This window comes from Camelus dromedarius, chromosome 9 (genome assembly GCF_036321535.1).
Source record: "Camelus dromedarius isolate mCamDro1 chromosome 9, mCamDro1.pat, whole genome shotgun sequence".
Classification (NCBI taxonomy): domain Eukaryota; kingdom Metazoa; phylum Chordata; class Mammalia; order Artiodactyla; family Camelidae; genus Camelus; species Camelus dromedarius.
The window spans coordinates 66740846-66761616 of NC_087444.1; the positions used below are offsets into that span (position 1 = coordinate 66740846).

The 20771-nt window shown below is 43.0% G+C and overlaps 1 protein-coding gene across 1 annotated transcript in view; it reads left to right on the forward strand.

The window, feature by feature from the left end:
- LOC135322094 (ankyrin repeat domain-containing protein 26-like) overlaps window positions 1-17912 on the forward strand; it is a 162921-nt gene extending 145009 nt beyond the window's left edge. Inside the window, exons 17-19 of the mRNA XM_064489576.1 lie at window positions 1425-1470; window positions 2617-2795; window positions 17793-17912. Of these exons, the coding sequence (XP_064345646.1) occupies window positions 1425-1470; window positions 2617-2771 (201 nt within the window). The 3' untranslated portion in view covers window positions 2772-2795; window positions 17793-17912. The remainder of the gene's footprint in view (window positions 1-1424; window positions 1471-2616; window positions 2796-17792) is intronic.
- The last annotated feature ends 2859 nt before the right edge of the window (window positions 17913-20771 follow it).

Below are 20771 nucleotides of genomic sequence, written 5' to 3' on the forward strand. Positions count from 1 at the left end.
AAATGAGGAAGCGTTATCTTTTGTGAGACAATCACTTAACTTCCTCCAGTTCTTTTTCTTTCATTCACTCTTTTCCCTATACTTAATTTTTCAGCTCCTTGATCAACAAATTCTTTCTCATTTCTTTTCTCTGCAGCAAAATACATATATTTAATAGTTACAAACTGACAATATAGCCTTGCAGAGGAAAAGATAGCAATCTTCCTTTCAATTCATGTAAAAGTGTGATCTACATTTTGCATACTGTTATATGAAATTATTTCAATAAAGGCTTCTCCCTTCATCTGTTCGGTGTTACTGAATTCGTAGGACATGCCTAGCACTGTTGTCTCATTGTTGATTGCATAAGGCCTCTCTAGAATGCTCTTGTCAGACAGTGTTATGGAAAACAGTCTCTGAAAATATCGGCAAACGGTGGCCGGAAATTTTGTCTTTGCCCCTAACACTTACAAAGGCCTCGGCTCTTGTGTTACTGTTATCACCACAGTGTTTATTATGTCTGGTGGACTATTTTAGACCCTGTTTAGTGAGTGGGTGACTTTTATAAGAAAGATTTTTAAAAGAACACTCTAGATGGGGACACTTGTAGTTTGAAGTGTCCCCACACATTTCATAATTAAATACATACCTAATTAAGTCAAGTTTCAAAAAGTTGCCCCTAATTTCTAGAACAGAAACAAAGTTACAGTCAAAGAATTCTGTATTGTTTTCCTTGTTTCTAAGTCTAGGAAGTTGTAAATCAGAATCCAAGTTTGAAAACTGGTGCTAGCCTCTCCTTTTCTTTTCTTCAAGCAGCTTTTCTGACATAAATGTCTTAGTCATATACAGAGAGCAACATCCATTTGTTTAATTTGTTTGCCAGTAGAATTTTCACTTCACATTATAACAGAACCCGTTTCTTCATCTTATGTATCTACGATGCTGTGTTAAAAACATATTTAGCATAGAACAGACCTTAAAATTTTAGTTTTATAAAAGTGCAGGAATGGAAAGCTCATTTTAAGGAAAAGTCCATGAAAGTTAAAAAAAAAAAACTGAACTTTTATAAAGGGCAGTTTTTCTGAGTAGTGCAAATTAATGCTTTCAGTGTAGAACATGACTTGAATTGTTTAAACTCTTTGTGCTAATAAGATTGGACATCGCCCTCAGAGATTATGTGTCTCTGACAGGGCAGTGTTTACTGTACTTTCCATCAGAGGAATCTAAGCCTTTCATATATACATTCTCTATTATCTAAAATCAAAGTAAGTAGGAATTTATTTTATTTTATTCATCTGATAATTTTTCTATTTAAGCAATCCCCAAGTTAGGTCAAGTCTCTAAAAGTATTATTTAAAGGCCACATTTCATAAGCTAGCTGTCATTCCTCTGATAGTGTTTCTTGTTTAACTTAAACATTAAAAATAATATTTGACTTATTTCAGATGCACAAGAAGTTGGGAAATAATGCAGCTAGAGAAGTAAAAGAAGGTATGTTGCCAACATTCCTGCATTTAGACATTGATTCCTGAAATGCACTGTAACAGTAAATGGCACCTCTTTCTGTTGTTTGAAAAACAGATACTACGTTAAATTTTTTGCTTACACGTATCTAATGAAAACTGTGAAAGCACAATTTCATTCATAATGATAAATATACTTATTGCTCACTTCTTCATCATGATCCATAGCTTTAAAAAAGAAGTCTGTGTTCTCTATTTCTGGCTGTACCCTTCCCCTCCTGCTGGCCCTGTGGGCCTGTCACCTGCACATGGATACTGTTCTCAGAACACATGGAGCTCATCAGCTTCTCGAGTTTCTCATAGTGACAGAGGCCAACAACCCCAGACTCAAGCAATCACAGTTCATGTAGCTGTCACCTGGTGGATGACAGTTAAATTTCCTGTCATTCCCTTTGTCACTGGTTAACATTTTGCCCTCAGGAAAAACTCCAACATTCTTAGCTTGGAGGAAAAATACCCACATCACTTTGGCTCTTGTTAAAGTGTTCAGCCACGTCTCTTTCCTCCCCTGCTCCGCCCTCTGCTCCAGCGTCTGGTCAGACTGCTTCCAGCTCCGCGGGCGCCCTTCCTGCCTCTGCTCTGTGTGTCTGCTTGTTGCCTCTCCCCCCCCACACACTTTCTCCTCGTCCTTCAGGTATCTGCTTACATATCACGGCCACCAAAGAGTGGACAGTATTGACACAAAGCTGGACGTCCCTTCTGAGTGTTCCACCTGTGCCCTCTTTTATACCTGTCATGGCATTTATGTCTCTGTGCCAAAATTGCCTGTTCATCTATTTTTCCAGTTTACAGTACATGATTTTTCAGGGTGGACTGTGTCCTCTTCATCTTGGGATTCCAGTGTTTATCACAGTGCCTTAGCACATGGCTGCTGAGTAAATGAATGAGTAATGAGAAAAGCAGGAGCTCTGATCCTTAGCCACAAGAGCAGTTAATTCAACGTGCAACCCTGGGCAAAGTGTACAGTAGTAATCTTGGGTTTGTGTTGTAATCATATGTAGGTATTTTTCATTCTTCTTAAAACTTAGAAAAGTCTCAGCTTAAAAAAAACTGACATTTAGTTACCTATGAAGTATTTTAAATAAGGAATCTAATTCTTTCATTTTCTTTCCAGCTACTCCTAAACTTCAGTCTGAGTCCTACCGAACTCCTCGAGGATCTTCAAAAGAGTCAAGATTAATTGACGATATGCTTTTGAACGCATGTAAAGAATATGAGATGGTTTTGAAGAGAAAGTATCTGTTATACGATGTTACAGAGGAACAGTAAACATTTACCTGCTGGGCTGCTTGGGTAACATTTTAGTTATTTCTCTTTAAGTAAGATATAGACAATGTTTATTAAAGGAAAATATTTTTGTATTATATGTGCATGATTAAAACTCATGCACATATAATGTGGTATTTTAAGCCACATTTCTCTGCATCTCATTAACTTGTAAGCCGATTTTGGGAATAAAACCCAGCACTTTGGGGTATTACATACTCAAACTGAGCCCGGATGCCAGCTGTTTAAACAACACCCAACCACCCACCAAACTTCTCATTGATATTGAGCAGTGTTGATTGATAGCTTTTTTGAATTTTCCACTGTTAATCACATTATATAGACCTGAAGATTTAGACGGACAGCATTCGGATCTGGTGTGGCTGCTGTCAGCGTTCTGATGCATCACAACAATCATTACAGTGCCATCAAACTTTCTATATGCTACCTTAAACACTGATTCACAGCTATTTCCTCAAGGAGAAATGAAATCTACCTCAGGCTTTTCATCTTCTCTATTTATTTAATTACATTTGGAAACAGTCTTAAAATTAGAGACAAGTTCTGAGCACCAGACTCAAGTGGACATTGTCACAAAACTGTCACATCTTCCATTCATTCTCCTAAGGCACTATTTATCTTTCCTAAGTGTCACTTGTTCTACCATTAGCACCTTTTCTCTCCCCTCTCACCAAGAAGTCATTTGTTTTTCAAAAAATGCCTTTCTCCTTTTCCTGTCACTTATTAAATTGTATATAAGCCTCCAATTCTAGCCACCCCTCCCAATCACATTTCTTTGTAAACTCTTGCATGTATTCATATGTAATTTTTTTCTCACAGTAATTGGCTTTAGTCAATTTAATTTGCAGTCTCCCAATCACTGAACCTAAGAGAGTAAAGGAAATATTCTCCTTCTCAACAATTTCCAAGAGCTACAATTTTAATAACTCCTACATACATCCTTTATTCCCTTTTCTGTCCTTGCAGTGTACTTACTTGGCAAAACTCCCAATGACACAACTGACTGATTATCATTCTTCCCCCTTAAGTTCCCCCAGGCATCTAAGTGCTGTTGAAGACAACCACACACTGCCCAGTGTTCCTACTACTTTTATTTAGTTAATTTGCATCTTCTTCCTTCTCAGTGATGATTTCAAATTTCCCTCTCTGTAAACATCTCTCTGTTTCTTCCCTCTAACTTGAACCACACAGTCTTACTTCCGATGACAAACTTCCTGAAAGATTTGCCTGCTTCCCAATCAGCAGTCTGTCCCCACCCATCTGGTGTGTCTTCCCCTTCCTCCATCCCCACGCAACGAGTCCCTGATGACTCCCATGTCTAAATCAAAGTGACACCTTTCCATCCCTTGTCTAACTGAAGTTTCTCATGCCTCCAGCCATTCCATGTAACCAACCTCTGTAACTGACAGCTGCCTGCAGCAACCTCTTCAGTCTTTAGCTGAAGATGATGTTGAAGGTGAGGGCTTCAGCCTTCTTGATGAGTTCACTCAGTTTTTCCTGGCTGTCTCCAGGGGTATAAACAGGAAGTACACGTGTTATTCAATTTTTGTTTATTTTTCTCCTGTTAATCTGCCTCATGTTATTTTAACTGTTAGACCAGCCAGATGAACCTAGAAGGGTAGAGGACCACTCCCCAGCCCCGCCCCAGCACGAGCCTGTGCTCATTTACAGCTGGCGTGGGCGCTGCCTCGCCTGCAGGGAAGAGATCGATGGCAAACACTGCTATTCCTACAGCACAAGCCAGTGAGCTGAAGCTCACCTGAATGTCTTCCAGGCTGAGGTCGGGTCACTGATCCTGGCAGCAGAAGGTTGCCTTTGTGAAAGAAAAATAAAAATGGAATCTGCATTGCTTGAGAGGGCTCTCTAAGGAGGTGTGACTTATGCACATCTCAGCCCACAGAGAATCCAACCCTGTGAGCATTCATTGCCTTAATGAAGTCATCTGGAACACCTGCCAGAAACTTAAGATACTCACTAAGCCCCAACCCGAAAATAACCTGTGATTCCTTAAGGAAAAGGTTTCCTGACTGGCTCACATTAGTATCAGCCACAATTCTCGTCAGGCAACTTTTGACAACCTCTTGGCTTTTTGTCTTTATAAGCCCCTGACTCCCGTCCTTGAAACATTCAGTTTTACCCAAACCTGTGTCTCCCAAGTTGCAATTTATTTCTTCCAGTTTTATTGAGATATAATTGACATGCAGCACTGCATTATAAGTTTCAGGCATACAGCATAACGACTTCATTTACACATATCATTACATGATGACCGCAATGTACTTTACTATAACTATGAACATAACTATACCCCTGTCACTGGGATATAGTAAAATGATTAGTCAGGGTTCTCCAAGGGGGAAATGAAAATAATAGGAGATTATCCAACTCTCTATCTGTCTGTCTAGCTTTCTATCATGTCTGAAATCTGTAGGGTGGGCCTGCAGCCTGGAAATTCAGGTAAGAGTTAATGTTGCAGTCTTGAGTCTGAATTCCAAGGGACGATAGTCTGGAGATTCAGAGTGGGTTTCCACGCTTCAGTCATGAAAAGAATTCCCTCCACTTTGGGGAGCCTCAGGCTTTCCTCTGAAGGCCTTCAGCTGATTGGATGAGGCCCATCAACATTATGGAGGGTAATGAGCTTTATTCAAAGGTACTGATTTAAATGCTAACCACACCTGAAATACATGTTCACAGAAACCTCTAAACTGGTGTTTGACCAAACAACTGGGCATCATAATCTAACCAAGAGATATTTATGAGGAGTTGGAGAGATTTGTTCTAAGGGGAGATAAAGCTTTGTTCCAGCAGGAAGTAATTTGCTCAGCACAGTTCTAGGTCAGCTTTGGGAACCTGATAATCATGAAGTCTGATCTGATTTTCCCAGCTTGTGACTCTTTGTGTCCAGCAGATGGCGAGAAATGACCAGTCAGAGCTCAGACGCACAGGCTTATCTTTGGGAACAGGTGCGATGTATTTATGTATGGCCAGCATCTTAAACAAAGCCCTCATGTTGTCTGTCTGTGACTCTATTTCTCCATTTTACTGAGACATGTGGATCAAAATGAGAAGTTCACAGGAAAATGGTTGTCTTTCCTGGAATGCGGTGATATTGAGGAATAATGAAAATGTTAAGTCAAACACAGAGACAGCCTAGTAAAATGGCACCTAAACACAGGTGTGGGGAACTCGTGTGTGTGTGTGTGTGTGTGTGTGAACTTGTGCTTCTGAGAAAGATTAAACAGGAGTGGAACTGATGAAAATTACTTCAAAAAAAGGTAAAGATAAGATATTGTAGAAAAACCTGTAAAGGGAATATATTTGGAGAAATGAAAGAGAAAAGCCAACTCGAGTGCGTGTGAGACCGGGCTACGTGGATGGAGTGTTAACACGGGAACCCCTGGAGAAAGGATCCATGCGCCCCAATAACAGGAGACCTGAGCTCCAAATGAAGACCATGTAAGTGGTGGATTAGGAAAAAGACACCAAACCATCTGTAACCAATTCAATGGGATCCTTTATTTTATGGGGCTCTTCACTTCATTCTCACATAGACTAGGAACGATCCACATTACACGCAGCGTGTGTTCCAGGAGGCAGGCTTGAAGCTGTAGGCACTGAAAAAGGAACCTCCCTACCATGAAAAATGAGAGAAGAAAATCACAAGGCTGGGTTGGAATAGTACCTAATAACAGGAGGTGCTGGTAAGGAATCTCTCTGCAAGGTTTGACAGCGAATTTTACATTTTCCCCTAGACGTCAATCTGAAAAACAAAAACAAACCCTGCTTCTTCCTCCCAGGTCCACACTGAGTCACAAGACTATTATTCATTTGAACTTTTAAAATGCATGGGTTCCTATTTATGTATTCTTGGTTCAAAGTAAAAGGTGAAATATGTAAACAGAGGTAGTTTGCAGGCGGGCTGTGAATGGTCTTGAGTGCCCTGCTGAGGAATGTCAACTTAATCCTGTCTGCAAAAAGAAACTGCTGGGGAAGGCTGCAAAATGACTTGGGGTTAAAATCTTCCCCTGGACACCTCAAGGTTTCAAAATCCCACTCTGGAGATCCTATGGTGTAGAAATCCCATCCTGGTGTAGAGAATGGATGGGTATAGCAAACATATTGGAAACAGGGATGCTTTTTTCAGAAAGTGCAGAAGACGTGTGTGAGAGCTGTAGTGGAGGGCATCCAGAGAGGTGGCTGTATCTGAAAGACGGAGCAGCTAGAATCAATAACACTTGGTGAATTACTGGATGTGGTGATTAAGGGAGAAGAAGGAATCAAAGATGACTCAGATTTCCAGAGAGAACAACTAGCTGAAGGGCAAGGCTCTTGGCCTAGATCAGGGACACGGGAAGAGGAATAAGATTGGGGACGACACAAGTTTTTTTTCAATCTAAAATTTAAAGAATCTGTATTATGCGCCAGGGCTTTGCTGGTACTGTACATGCATCTCACTTTATCTCAAAAGCATTCTGACGGAAGTCTTGTCATCAACCCCATTTGACAAAGGAGGAGATGGAACCACAGAGAGGTTAAGTGCCTTGCTGTGGGCAGCCAGCTCTCTCGTGGTGGGGAGGCGGGCAGCAAGGGCTCTCGCTCTTTAACTGTGCCCACCTGTCTGAGATGAATTGTGAGCATGTTGAGGAGGTGGCGATCTGGGGCTATCTAATTGTTGGTATAAAATTGGCAGATGAAAATCTATTTCCTTTTATGCTTTGTTTTTATTTTCCTTCCATTTACATGTCAGTATTTATCAAGGCTTGACGTGGAGCCCCATTTTCTTTTCTTTGTATGTTGTATCCATTTTCACGGCCACATTTTCACACCCATGCACTGACTCCCCAGCACTGATCTCAGTCCTTGACAAACAGCTATTTATCTCCAGCTGCCTGTTAAGCATTTCTAATGGCATGACTGCTGCCATAAAAATATTTAATCCCTGACTGATGATCTAGGGTCTAGTAACCAGCTGTGTCAACCTGGAACAGTCATATATCTTTTCAGAGCTTCAGAGTTTTCTTGGCTGACAAGAGGTGGTTGGAAGTTGAGTATCTAGAGTACAAGGCCTTACAGCCTAGGAGAAGCCTTAGATACCTAAATATTGATAAAACCTCCTTACGCTGCCTAGGGTTCCTGTAGTTCTAATTTGTGCTGTTCAATACAGTTTAAACTGAAATTCTATATACTTAAAAACTCTCTTCCTCGGACTCACTAGCCACATTTAAATGCTCAGTTGTCATATTGTGACTAGCGGCTACCGTAACAAACAATGCTGACACAGAACATTTTTGTCATTACAGAATGTTATTCTGGATGGCTCTATAGATTAACCAACCATTGCATTTAATGCCAAAACTATTTTCCTCTCCGTTAGCTCAAACTTCATACTTCCTTTGTCTCATGTAGCATATGACACCACTGCTACGGGCTGAGTAGGGTCCCCTACCACCCCCGGCCCAGGTTCATATGATGAAGCTCTAGTCCCCCCACCACAATGTGACTGTATTTGAAGACAGAGCCTTTAGAGAGAGAATTACAGTTAAATGCGATCACAGCATGGGACCCTAATCCAATAGGGCTGGCTTCCTTATAAGAAGAGAAGGGACCCCTGTCTCACAGTGAGGGCATAGCAGAAAGGCCAGGTGAGGACTCAGTGAGAAGGGAGCCACCTGTAAGCCAGGAACAAAGGTCTCACCAGAAACCATCCGTGATGGCACCTTGATCTTGAATTTTTGCATTTCAGAACTATGAGAAAATAAATGTCTTGTTTAAGCCACCCAGTCGGGCATTCCATTATGGAAGCACAAGCAGGTTATACAAATGTTCTCTAAGAGACCTGACCGGGTAGGAAGCCCAGGTATGAAGGAAAGAGTTGCCTCTGCTTCTGCCCACACCTTCATATCTAACCCTAATGCCTTTGTCTTCTCTTTTAAATTGATGTTTTCTTTTGCATTTGTCTTGAATATTCTCTTTCCATTTCCACTACTAACATTGCATCATCTCATATTTGACATGCTGAACTACGTGGCATCACTCTCCCCAACTACTACTTGCAATTTATAAATTAATCTCACTAAAAGATTGTTTTCAATAATATGTTAATTTTTGTCATCAATCTTCAGAGGTTCTTGATGAACTCTAGGACAAAGCCCAAGCTTCCTATCCCAAGATTCATAGTGCGGACCCTATCTACTCCTTTTTTAAAAAATTAGATATAATTGACATAAAACATATTAGTTTTAGATGCACAACATAATAATTCAATATTTGTATACATTGTGAAACGATCACCACATAAGTCTGGTTGCCATCTTCCACCATTCTTAGTTACAAAAAACAAACATACTATTAATGCCTCAACCCCCACGCAGTACACACTCTGAACCAACTGATCCTCCGGCCCGTTCCTACACTTTGACAATCACCGACCTTGCTCCTTGCTCACGTGTCCTGTCCCAGGAGGCAGGTGAATCCTGCTCAATGTTCCGACTCTTCCAACTCCCCATTGTCCATCACCCATCACCCCCAGCGCAGCCCACAACTCCCTCTCTTTCTTGGAAACTTGACTCATCACTACCAGCAACAGAATCACTACAGAAATTACAATAAAAACAACTTAGGGAATGATTACTGTGAGCCAGCGACTGTGCTTAGGAGTTTATTTTATGTACTTTTCATAAAAACACTCTGCAATCAACATCACTGTCAACAATGTTAAATGGAAGAACTGAGGATCCTATTGCCCAAGTGAAGGCAAGCCTTAGCTTATCCCTCTTTGTTACACTCTCTCCTTAACGCTGATTTAGTGCTTGGTCCTAGAATAGTTATCTTGTTTTCCCTACTAGCCTGGAAGCTTCCCGAAAGCAAGTCCACATCTAACACACTTCAATCAGGCATCAAAGACGATCTCCAACTGTCCCGCTTTTCTTCCCACTTAGCTTTCTAAATCCCATCCCTGGAAGGCTGACATTCCTCACATATCAGCCTTAGGCCCTCTGCTCTTTCTTGCTCTATGCACTTTGCATTGTCACTTCATGAGCTCTTGGCTCCATCACCAACTGTATGTGTGGTTCAGACCCGCCTGGCCAACTCCTCTGGTAGAAAATACCTGTATGGAGAGAAAGGCTGGAATCCATCAGCAGCTGTAGAACTCTTTTGTGACCTCTGGCATGCCAACACTGGTAGGAGGATAGCGAGACCCTCAGGATGTGAAATTTAAGGAGATGCTCCCTCAGGATTGTGGACTTGTTGACCCTGAACTTTCATGACCCTGAGAAAAAGTCTGCCCTTGACCTGTGGGGTCGGCCTAGGGAACATGCTTGGTAGAACAACAGTGTTGGCTGTAGTCCTAAGGGCTTTGGAATGTACTGTAATATAATACATGTTTCCTTCTCCTATAGTTAGTGCTATGCTGGGCTTTCGCTTTGTTACATGTTAAGTTTCTTGAGAACAGAAACTCATTTATCTCTTTAACCCCTCCCCGCCAGTGCTTTATAACACAGCAGCCACTCAAAAAAAAAAAAAAAAAGTGTTTGCAATGTTGAATTGAATTCCCCCTTTTTTTGGCCTATCCCTGCAGTGGAAGCCTGTGAGAGCTCCCATTCCCTTTACCCCTCCAAGTTTCATCGTGGACCAGGAGAGATATCTATAAAAGAATTAGGGACTACAGGTAGTCAATGGAGGAACAGGCACAGGAGGCAGCACTTAAAGAACTAGAGCCAGAACAGTGGTTCTCAAAGTGTGGTCCCTGGACCCACAGCCTCAGCCTGACCTGGGAACATGTTAGAAATGCAAGCTCCCAGGCCCCACCCAGAAATACTGAGGCAAAAACTCTGGGAACGGGGGCCTGAGACCATGTCTTTATAAGCCCTTGAGTGATTCTAAGCTGAAGAATGATCAGGTAGTGAATCAACCTTAGGGCCACAAAGGATTTCTTGGAGTGAGCCAGAGGGAAGAAACTGTAACCTTAGAATATTTGTCTTGTTGAGTAGCAGCGCTGAGCGAGACTGACTGACCTTGGGGAATGTGCTTTCATTAAAGAAAAAAATTGAAATCTGAGATGCTTTTGACACTAAATAGAAGAGTTTCTTTTATGGACAGTTTCAACCTGTTCAATAGAAACTCAACGGAAAGGATCCTGAAGAGACTGAGGTGTCAGGGGACACTCAGGATAGGACAAGCCAGCTCAGAGGAGAAGCGGATGTCAGAGCAGACACGGAAGCTCAGTGGGGAGCCAGAGCCTGGCACAGACACATGACTCTGTCCCCAAATGCAGAGAGTCTTCAGCTTGGTCCCTGTAAAGACACAGAGGAAATGGTAGAGTTTGAAAGACTGGGAGGAAAGGATATGTTTAAGACTGTGAGTTTCAGAGAGCATAGAAGGACTGAAGAGGCAGGCTGCACTTAGGACCAGGAAGCTAGTAATATTCATGCCAGGCTCATCCAGGTGGGGGAACTGGCTGTTCCCAGATATTAGGCCTTGTGTTAGTCAGGCTTTTCTGGAAAACAAGACGGGGTGTGTGTGCATGCATGTGTGTGGGGGGGGGTAGAAAGGGAGGGAGAGAAAGGAAGAGAGAGAGGGAGACAGAGAGAGACTGAGAGTTTGATCTGTTGATTTTAAAGAATTGGTTCCCATGATTGTAAGAGGCTTTGTGAGTCCAAAATCTGATGGAATAGGTTGGCAGAATGGAGACTCCAGAAAGAGTTGCAGTTCAAGACCAAAGACAGTCTACTGGCGGAATTCCGTCTTGCTGGGGTAGGGAGATGTAGGGTGGGGGGTGGGGTGTTTGTTCTATTGAGCCCTTTGACTGATTAGATGAGGCCCACCTATATGATGGAGGGCAATCTGCTTTGCTCTAAGTCCATCAATTAAATATTCATCTTATTCAAAAAACACCCTCACAAGAAACATCAAGAACAACGTTTGACCAAATATCTGGACACTATAGCCCAGGCAAGTTGATATATAAAATTAACTATCATGGGCCTACATTCAGGACAGCTGCCTGCTAGCAGGCTGGTGGTCGTGGTGCAAGTTTCTGGTGCGCTGCTACTGTGCTGAACAACTCAGAGGAGCAGAGATCCCAGTAATGGGATGCATTACTTTCTTGGTGTTTGGCTCATTTCAATTTATAAGCTGGGTGTGTATAATACTCTAGTTAGAGGAAGGAATGAATTATATACATTTCTATAAATAAATCAAGTGTTAATAATTCTTTAATTGTTTGAGACACCATATCTAAAATGTTAAATTTTTATCCCCCTTTGCCATTCTCTTATTCAAGACTGTCCTAATTTTTAGATCCTCTACCTCAACATAATTTCATTGCTTTTCAGGCACTTCCTGATTACGCTTCCTCTGTTTTGACTCTATTTTCCTTGCCTTGTTTTTTTTTTATTGTCTATAAAAATTAACAGGCATTTGGACTATTCTAATTTTTTGTTATTATGAATAACATTTCTATGAGCATTTACACGTAAGTGTTTTGATATATACGTCCTCTCATTTCTGTTGGGGCTATTCCTAAAAGAGACATACATGCAAGTATGCAATTTTATTAGACTACGTAACACAAGTTTCTTCAGGCTGTGTCTGAGTATTCTAGGTGCTCTACATTTTCCACCAACACCTGGTAGTGTTAATCTTGCCATTCCAGTGGGTTTGAGGTGAATATTTAATTGTGGTTTTAATTTGCATTCTCTGAGTATTAATAACTTTGAATCCCCTTTCATTTGTTTGCTGGCTATTTTGATATCTTTTGGGGAGTGGGAAGTACCCATTCAAACCTCTTACCCTTTTCTTTTTTTCTATTGGATTTTTCTATCTTCTTATTGATTTTTTGGTCTTTCTTTATGTATTTTTTTATACAAATCCTTTGTGGCTTATAGGCATTGTGTTTATCTTCCCTGAATTTGTGGCTTGACTTTTTACTCTAAATTGTATCCTTTGATAAACAGAACATCTTAATTTGAATGTGGTCCAATTTATCAGCCTTTTTTTGTATGGTAAGTGCTTTTGTGTCTTGTTTAAGAAATCTTTCTTCAACCCCAAAGTAGTGGGGGCTTGGTTATGTTAGATTCTCATAGAAATTTTATCTTTTATGACTCACATTAGATAAACTATCACTTGGAATTAATTGTATGTAAGGTATGAGGTAGTGTCAAGGTTAATTTTTTCCAGTGTGTTCCAGGTTGAGTTCCCTAGGAAGCAGAATCTGGGACTCTAAGATTTGTATGCAGAAGTTTTACTGGGGTAAACTTCTGAGAGGGAGTATACGGAGTTAGATGGGGTGGAGGGAGACTTAAGTTTGAGGATGCAGTTGCTTTCATGACCTAAGCTGTTCCCAAGGGGAACTCTTAAACTAGAATGGTCCTTGAGAGGCCAATCCAGGAAGGGTCAGGACTTTCCATACTTGCGTTGACCAGTCATTGATGTAGGAGTATCCTCAGGGAGAGAGAATCATCTTGGAAGAAGCTGCTTTCTTTGGCTACGGGAAATTCCCAGGAGGAGAGGCAGCTGTGAGCAGTGAGCAGCCATCTAACTCTCCCAGCCACCGGAACAATGAGTACCTCAGGCCTGAAAGGGCATCTGAGTAATCCAGTTGACTCGGTACCATTTATTGAGAAGAGTGTCCTATTCCCACTGTTCTGCAGTGCCACCTTTGTCATAGGTCAAGTGACCACGTGCGTGGGTCTGATTTTTCACTCTATTCTGTTCCATTGGTCTCTGCCAATCCTTGATGCAATACCACGGTGTCATAATCACTGCAGCTTTATCGTAAGTTTTGATGTCTTGGAAATTTAATTTTCAAGATTGTTTTGGCTATTCTTGGCCCTTTGCAATGCTTCTGTAGTCCTAGAACTACTCCGTCAATGATCACACATACAAAATGTCTGCTTGGTTGTTGACTGGGTTTACACTGAATCTATGGCATTAATTAGAGGAGAACTGACATTTTAGAAACATGGAATCTTGTAATTCACAAACTTGATCTATCCCTCCTCCTGTTTTGTCTTTAATTCCACTAAATAATATTTTATAGTTTTCTGTGTAGAGTCCTTGAAAATCTTTTCCCTTCCTTTTTTCTGATGCTGCTGTAAATTAAAAAAAAAAAATTCACATTCGAACTATTTACACTGCTATAAAATTACAACTGATTTTTGTATATTGCCATTATATCTGGCAGCTTTGTTAAACTTATTTACTAGTTCAAATAATGAATCTGTAGATTATTCTGAATTTCATACATGCATATTTATGTTGTCATTGAAAAATGACAGTTTTCTATCTTCTTTTCCACTACTTAAGTCTTTTAATTTCTCTCCCTTATTTTAGGAACTCTGATTGAATGAAAATAAAATATCAGGTTTAAGAGCCATAGTAGGTAATTACAGCACAATTTAATTAATATTTTATTGAAGGACAGTTAAATTGGTCTTCTCTTTCTCATAAATAATGCTGCAGTGAGTATATTTTCACACATGCTTTTGTGCAGTTGCCTCATTCATTCATTCATTAGAATGTATTCCTGGATTTTTTGGAATAGTCCAATCAACAATTAAATCAAATGCACATAAAATATGTTTAAAATATTTTTATAACATGTATATGTGGTTACCAGACAACCATGCATTTTCTTAGTAACTTCTGCTTTGAGTTACAATGGGATAACATTGTTATGGAAAAAAGTGTAGGGTCTTCAAATGTACATTTAGAAAAAGAACTTTTGTGTGACATGAGTTTATATTCTCCTTTGTATTTGTGACTTAAGTTACTCTAACTTCCAAGGATTCATATGACCTTACTGTATTTTTATAAATCTCTTTCATAGTGTAAAAACTGCCTGATCACTTGACCTAAAGAAAAATGCATTTTCCAAACATTTTCTTTTGATACTGCAAAAAGAAAGAAGAGAGAAAGGGGTGGGAGGGACAGAGTGAGAGAAAGAACAAAAGTGAGGGGAGTATGGATAAACTATTTGACACCTTAATTCCTGCCTTGCCCACTGCCTCCAATTTCAAGGTAATAGACTAATTCATTGCCTCTTGGCCAGTAAAACAGGTGGAAAGCAGAACCATCTGTAGAATGTTCTGGCTTTGTTTGAAACAGTTTAATCCCACTGAGAACAATAATTCCCCAGAAAAATGTTCCCCTCGTCTAGTGTTAGAAGAGGTTCATAATTACAGAGGCATAGCGACCCAGGTCCTGTTTACAGAAGATGCCTCAGGGAGGCAGCACGATCTCATAGAGGAATATTGGCACAGAGATTACAACGGGATTCTCAGATAAAATGCAGGACATCCAGTTAAGTATGAAATTCACATAGACAGTCTTTTTTTGTATAAGTATGTTCCAAATATTGCATGGAGCATACTTAAAAGATTGATTTGCTGTTTATCTGAAATTCAAATGTAATTGAGTGTCTTTTTTTTTTGTTGTTATTATTATTATTATTTTTGCTCAACTTGGCAACCCTAGATCGCAGGCACTTTAGAGCTCAGCTTTGCATCAGACAGGGATGCCTGAGGCCCACGTGTAGTGTGGCATGCGTCAGAGAGCCACCAGGTCTGGGTCTGCACAAACAGGGACAGCACATATCTTGGTACTTAGTGGAGATAAACAGACGACTGAGGACTAAGACCCTCCAATTGGTCACTATGTGAAGCCTTCGAACCACGGTCCAATCTGGTGTGGGATGGGTAGACTTTTCCAAAATGTCTGAGGCTGAATTTCTGATTTGCTTGTTGAGATGAAATAGTCACGTAAAATTATATTGTTTCCTAGGATATTTTAAAGCCATATTCCATTCACATCTGAGTTAGTAAACTGTGATTCTTACCTTGTGATGATGCAAAACCAAACCAGAAAAGTCTGGAGTTTCAAAATCTAGGTGATTCGTGTCTTAACTTTTTTTCCGCAATGGTCAGAGCTCTAGAAAAAGGTTTGTTTGAACCAGTCAGGAGTGGAACTAAGGATTCAGGGTGATGGCATGGTGACGACTACCTTTTTCTGCATCTGAAGATGTCCTCATGTGGTTGCCCTGTTGTCCCCGAGGTGCCTCTGAGTTGCAGAGGACAGGGTAGGAGGCAGAGATCTGCCCAGCTGGGACCTGCAGGGCGTGCACGCAGCTTATCCTGCCCACTCATGGGCAGCACTCCCGCAGCCACCTCAGAGCTGCACGACTGGAGTGGGAGATGCTATAAGTGTTGGTCACAAAGAAAGTGGCCATGACCAGAATCTGCAAACTCAAATGCAAACTCAACACAAACTCAAAAAACCCAGTGCAAATTAAAAAAAAAATCCAAATGAGTGCGGTTCCCCAGGGAGATCTGTGTGTAGGTGAAAACCACCCCCAAGGAGTACGTGTTGTTCGTTATGACAGCACTTTGACTCCAATTTGCACGTGGCTCTTCTGACCCTGGTGAGTTCAGCTGGACCATGAGCTTTTGCAACGACCCCATTTGTCCCCAAGACTTTGAAGGCTAGTCTGAAGGCAGCCAGGCTGTTTCCTTGGCCATTTTCCTTCCTGGCTCACTTCCTAAACTTTAATGCCTTACCAATCCTACACTACCGCAATGCCTTACTTATCGACAGTAAGAAAATCAAGCAAAATTAAACCAAAACCCACAAAAGTCAAACCCAGCCAGGGAAAGATCGTTCATGAGAGACAACTTAGAGATCTTGGAAAGACCCAGCATGGCCAGGCTCACCTGCCTGCTAACTGCTAATTTCCCCAGCTCCCCTCTGATTTCTTCTTGACCTTTGACTGGAGGCTGTTTTAATTGATTTCTCCGTGTGAGGATGTTGGGGAGAAGAGGTGCTTTTCTCATTAAGAAGTAGATCCTGGGCCCATATTTTTACTTCAGATGCTCAAATGACAGGTTTAAATAAGGATAAAGAATCCAAAAGAGGAATTCAGGTAGGTACATTATGCAGAGACAAGATTTAAAAAAATATATATCCTCTTCACTCTTCACATATCTACTCATTAGCACTACAGCTCAGTTTTCTCCTGGTCCTTGTCCCAAATCTGCCACCATCCAAGGAGGAAGGGAGTGCAAGGGTGGGGGAAACCCAGCGTCCTCGATAGACGTTGTAATACAAAGCCAGTAAATTGGAGGCAAAAACTACTTCCTAATAATTTGCAGGAAGCTGTGTCCTGTTTTTTAGGAATTCACCAGTTCAGAACTCATTTGGCAGCACAGGGACCTATTTCTGGGCTTTTTTTTTTTTTTTTTTTTTTAACCTAAGAACTACTCTTCCAATGACCTTTAGGTCAAATTTTAGAGACGAGTTTACTGATGATCAAGGAACTGGTATATGAAGTCTAAAATCCTCTGCCCGTATTTAAGAGGTACCCTGGAATCTGGACTTTCTCATTTCAATTCCTAGTATACTTGGAATGTGTTATGTAGTAAAAAGCTTCACTTTAAGAAAATACTAGGAGTAAAGATTATTATTAGGTTGTACTGAAAATGTGGCTATTTTTCCAGCTTGCTGATATATCTAGCTGTCCTCCCACCATCTCTCACTAACCAGCAGTTTGTTCCCACAGTATTTTGATGTTTGAACAAAGGCCCACCCTCCCCACTGCCCTCTCCAGGCAGGGCTTCTCTCTGCTGTTATCAGAGAGAGATCTGACCTGATAACTTTGACTTCTAAATGAACACTGAAATCAGTCTCTCTGGGGCATCAAGCTGGTTTCTCCTTCCAGGTACTGTGGCACACCTTAAATCCTTCTTAAGGAAGGAGGACTGGAGCAGTACCCTGTGCCCTTCTGGCAGGAGAGAAGCTCATGCACTTTATCTTTTCTCTTTCCCATCTCTTGTCTGAGGGAATCCCAGGAATAGCTAATATTGTCAAATATGTCAGTGGCTTCCTCTTTATATCTGGTCTTCAGGTGCCATAATTATCATAATATATATCATTAAATATGTCAGATTAAATTTGTGGTAAATCTTATCTCATTTCAATGTTACTATTTATTTGTGTTTTAAAATCCAGGAGAGTTTCATCTGGAACCAGGCTGTCCTGTCATTGATCTGAACTGGCTTTCTGGAGAATTAGGTTGTGCCTCTGTGATCTTGCTGTGTACCCCGTGCTGGAAGCTTCTCTCCCTTCCTGGTGGGTATACACTTCTCATTTCCTCGGCCTTCTGTTCATGATTTGTGGATCAGATAGAGGATGATGTTGGCTCCATCTGGAAAGTGGCTCAGCCAGTCTTTGAGAAGACACACTGGGGGCCTGGAAATAGTGCTCTGGACACAGACTGATAGGGAAGAGAAGAAGGATCTGGACTCTTAGAAAGTGAAATCAAATTTCAGCCTGAAGTGGTTTGCGTCAGAGATGAACAATTGTCATTCACACAGAGATCTAGTTGAAGGCAGGCACTGCCAATCTTTCTTGATCTCAAATACCTCCCCCAGAGGCCTGTCTGAGCCCTGAAACTTTCCACAAGTAGATGGTTGGCTGTTGGGCTAAGTCAGCCAGAAAAGCTGACTGTGTTACCCAGGAAGAGTAGTAAGTTGGCAACTACTAGAACATTTGTACCATTGCTTGGCCAGAATCATCAGCCCAGAGAATTGCAAGGGGGGGAGGGGGGCAGATAGCCTGTGGGGATAATTTATTTGGGGACAAGGCTATAGAAGCAATGAAAAGTGATGTGATTTCTTTCCTTCCCTTCTGTTCCCTCACCTTTTCTTTCTTAAGCTCCTTTAATTGACCTCAGGACTTTGGCTTTACCGTCATCCTTTGTCCAATATGCTTTCATCATTAGTCAGTGCATGATCTGACTTATTTATTTAATTATTTTAAATAAGCAGTCATGAATCTAGTGCCCACCTCATTTTCAATGCCTTACTCCACCCATGGAGGTCAGCGATCTCCCTGAATCCTGTGTTCATAATTTCCTTGCGTTTATTTTCATCTGTGTGAGAATAACACAATTCATTCACCCGTTCTCCTGTGGATGAGCAGCTAGGTTTTTCTAGGGCTTTGCTGTTTCAACAGTGATGCTATTAACATTGTGGTAAATATCACAGGGTACACATGTGCAGAGTTTCTTCTGTGTATATATCAAGCGTGGAAGTACTAGACCATAGAGTAGGTGAATGTTTGACATTACTAGATAATCCTCAATTATTTTCTAAAATGATCATACTGATTTACATTTCTACCAGTAAAGCATAAAAGATTTTGTGGATCCACATCTCCTCCATCCTTCCCACATCCAGTGCCAATAACTTGGCATTATTGGACTTCAGTTTTTGCCAATCATATGGATTTACTTTGTGTGTCTCATGTTTTGTGTGTCTCATGCATTTTCATGAGGTTGCACATTTTCTTTGTGTTTACTGCCCATATGTTTCTTCCATTTTGAAATTTCTGTTCATGGCTTCTGCTCATTTTTCAATTGGGATATGAGTAGTTTAAACTGGTACGTAGGAAGAGTCATTTTTCTAAAAAAATAATCTTTATTCTAAATTTAGGATTCTATTCCCAAATAGAGTTGGCACACATAATTTTATACATTATTATTCTTACTCTAGGAAAATCTTCTTTGCATCTGAAATTCAGGGGATATTAATGGGCAACCATGTTCCTAAACTTCAAAAAATTATAATCCTGAATTCAACAATTTTCAACTAACTCAACCATTGCGGCGGCAGCAGGACAGCAGCGGCGGCAGCAGGGCAGTGGCAGGTCAGCGGCGGCGGCAGGGCAGCAGCGGCGCGGGAAGCATCGGCGGCGGCAGGGCAGCATCGACGGCAGCAAGCAGCGGTGGTGGCAGGGCAGCGGCGGCAGCAGGGCAGCAGCGGCGGCGGCGGCAAACAGCGGCGGCGGCAATCAGCAGCGGCGGCAGGGCAGCAGCGGCAGCGGCAATCAGCGGCGGCGGCAGGGCAGCAGCGGCGGCGGCGGCAAACAGCGGCGGCGGCAGGGCAGCAGCGGCGGCGGAAGGCCAGTGGCAGGTCAGCGGCGGCGGCAAGCAGCGGCGGCAGCAGGACAGCAGCAGCGGCGGCGGCAGGGCAGTGGCAGGTCAGCGGCGGCGGCAGGGCAGCGGCGGCGGCAGGGCAGCAGCGGCGGCGGCAAGCAGCGGCGGCAGCAGGACAGCAGCAGCGGCGGCGGCAGGGCAGTGGCAGGTCAGCGGCGGCGGCAGGGCAGCGGCGGCGGCAGGGCAGCAGCGGCGGTGGCAAGCGGCGGCGGCGGCAGGGCAGTGCCAGATCAGCGGCAGCGGCAGGAAGCAGTGGCGGCGGCAAGCAGCGGCGGCGGCAGGGCAGCAGCGGCGGTGGCAAGCGGCGGCGGCGGCAGGGCAGTGCCAGATCAGCGGCAGCGGCAGGAAGCAGTGGCGGCGGCAAGCAGCGGTGGCGGCAGGGCAGGAACGGCGGCGGCAAACAGCAGCGGCGGCAGGGGAGCAGCGGCGGCAGCAGGACAGCAGCGGCGGCGGCAAACAGAGGCGGCGGCAGGGGAGCAGCGGCGGCCACAAGCAGCGGCGGCGGCGGCAGGGCAGTGGCAGGTCAGCGGCGGCGGCAGGGCAGCAGCGGCGGCGGCAGGGGAGCAGCGGTGGCCACAAGCGGCGGTGGCGGCAGGGCAGTGGCAGGTCAGCGGAGGCGGCAAGCAGCGGTGGCGGCAGGGCAGCGGCGGCAGCAGGGCAGCAGCGGCGGCGGCAGGGCAGTGCCAGATCAGCGGCAGCGGCAGGAAGCAGTGGCGGCGGCAAGCAGCGGCGGCGGCAGAGCAGCAGCGGCGGCGGCAGGGGAGCAGCGGTGGCCACAAGCGGCGGCGGCGGCAGGGCAGTGGCAGGTCAGCGGCGGCGGCAGGGCAGCGGCGGCGGCAGGGCAGCAGCGGCGGTGGCAGGGCAGGGCATTTTTACTGACTCTGAGTTCAAACACAATGTACCACCTGATTTCTTTGGCAATGGACATGTCTTCAGTGTCCTACAAGTCACATCTAGCTTCCTGGGTATCAAGGGAGGTAGAAATTATATGA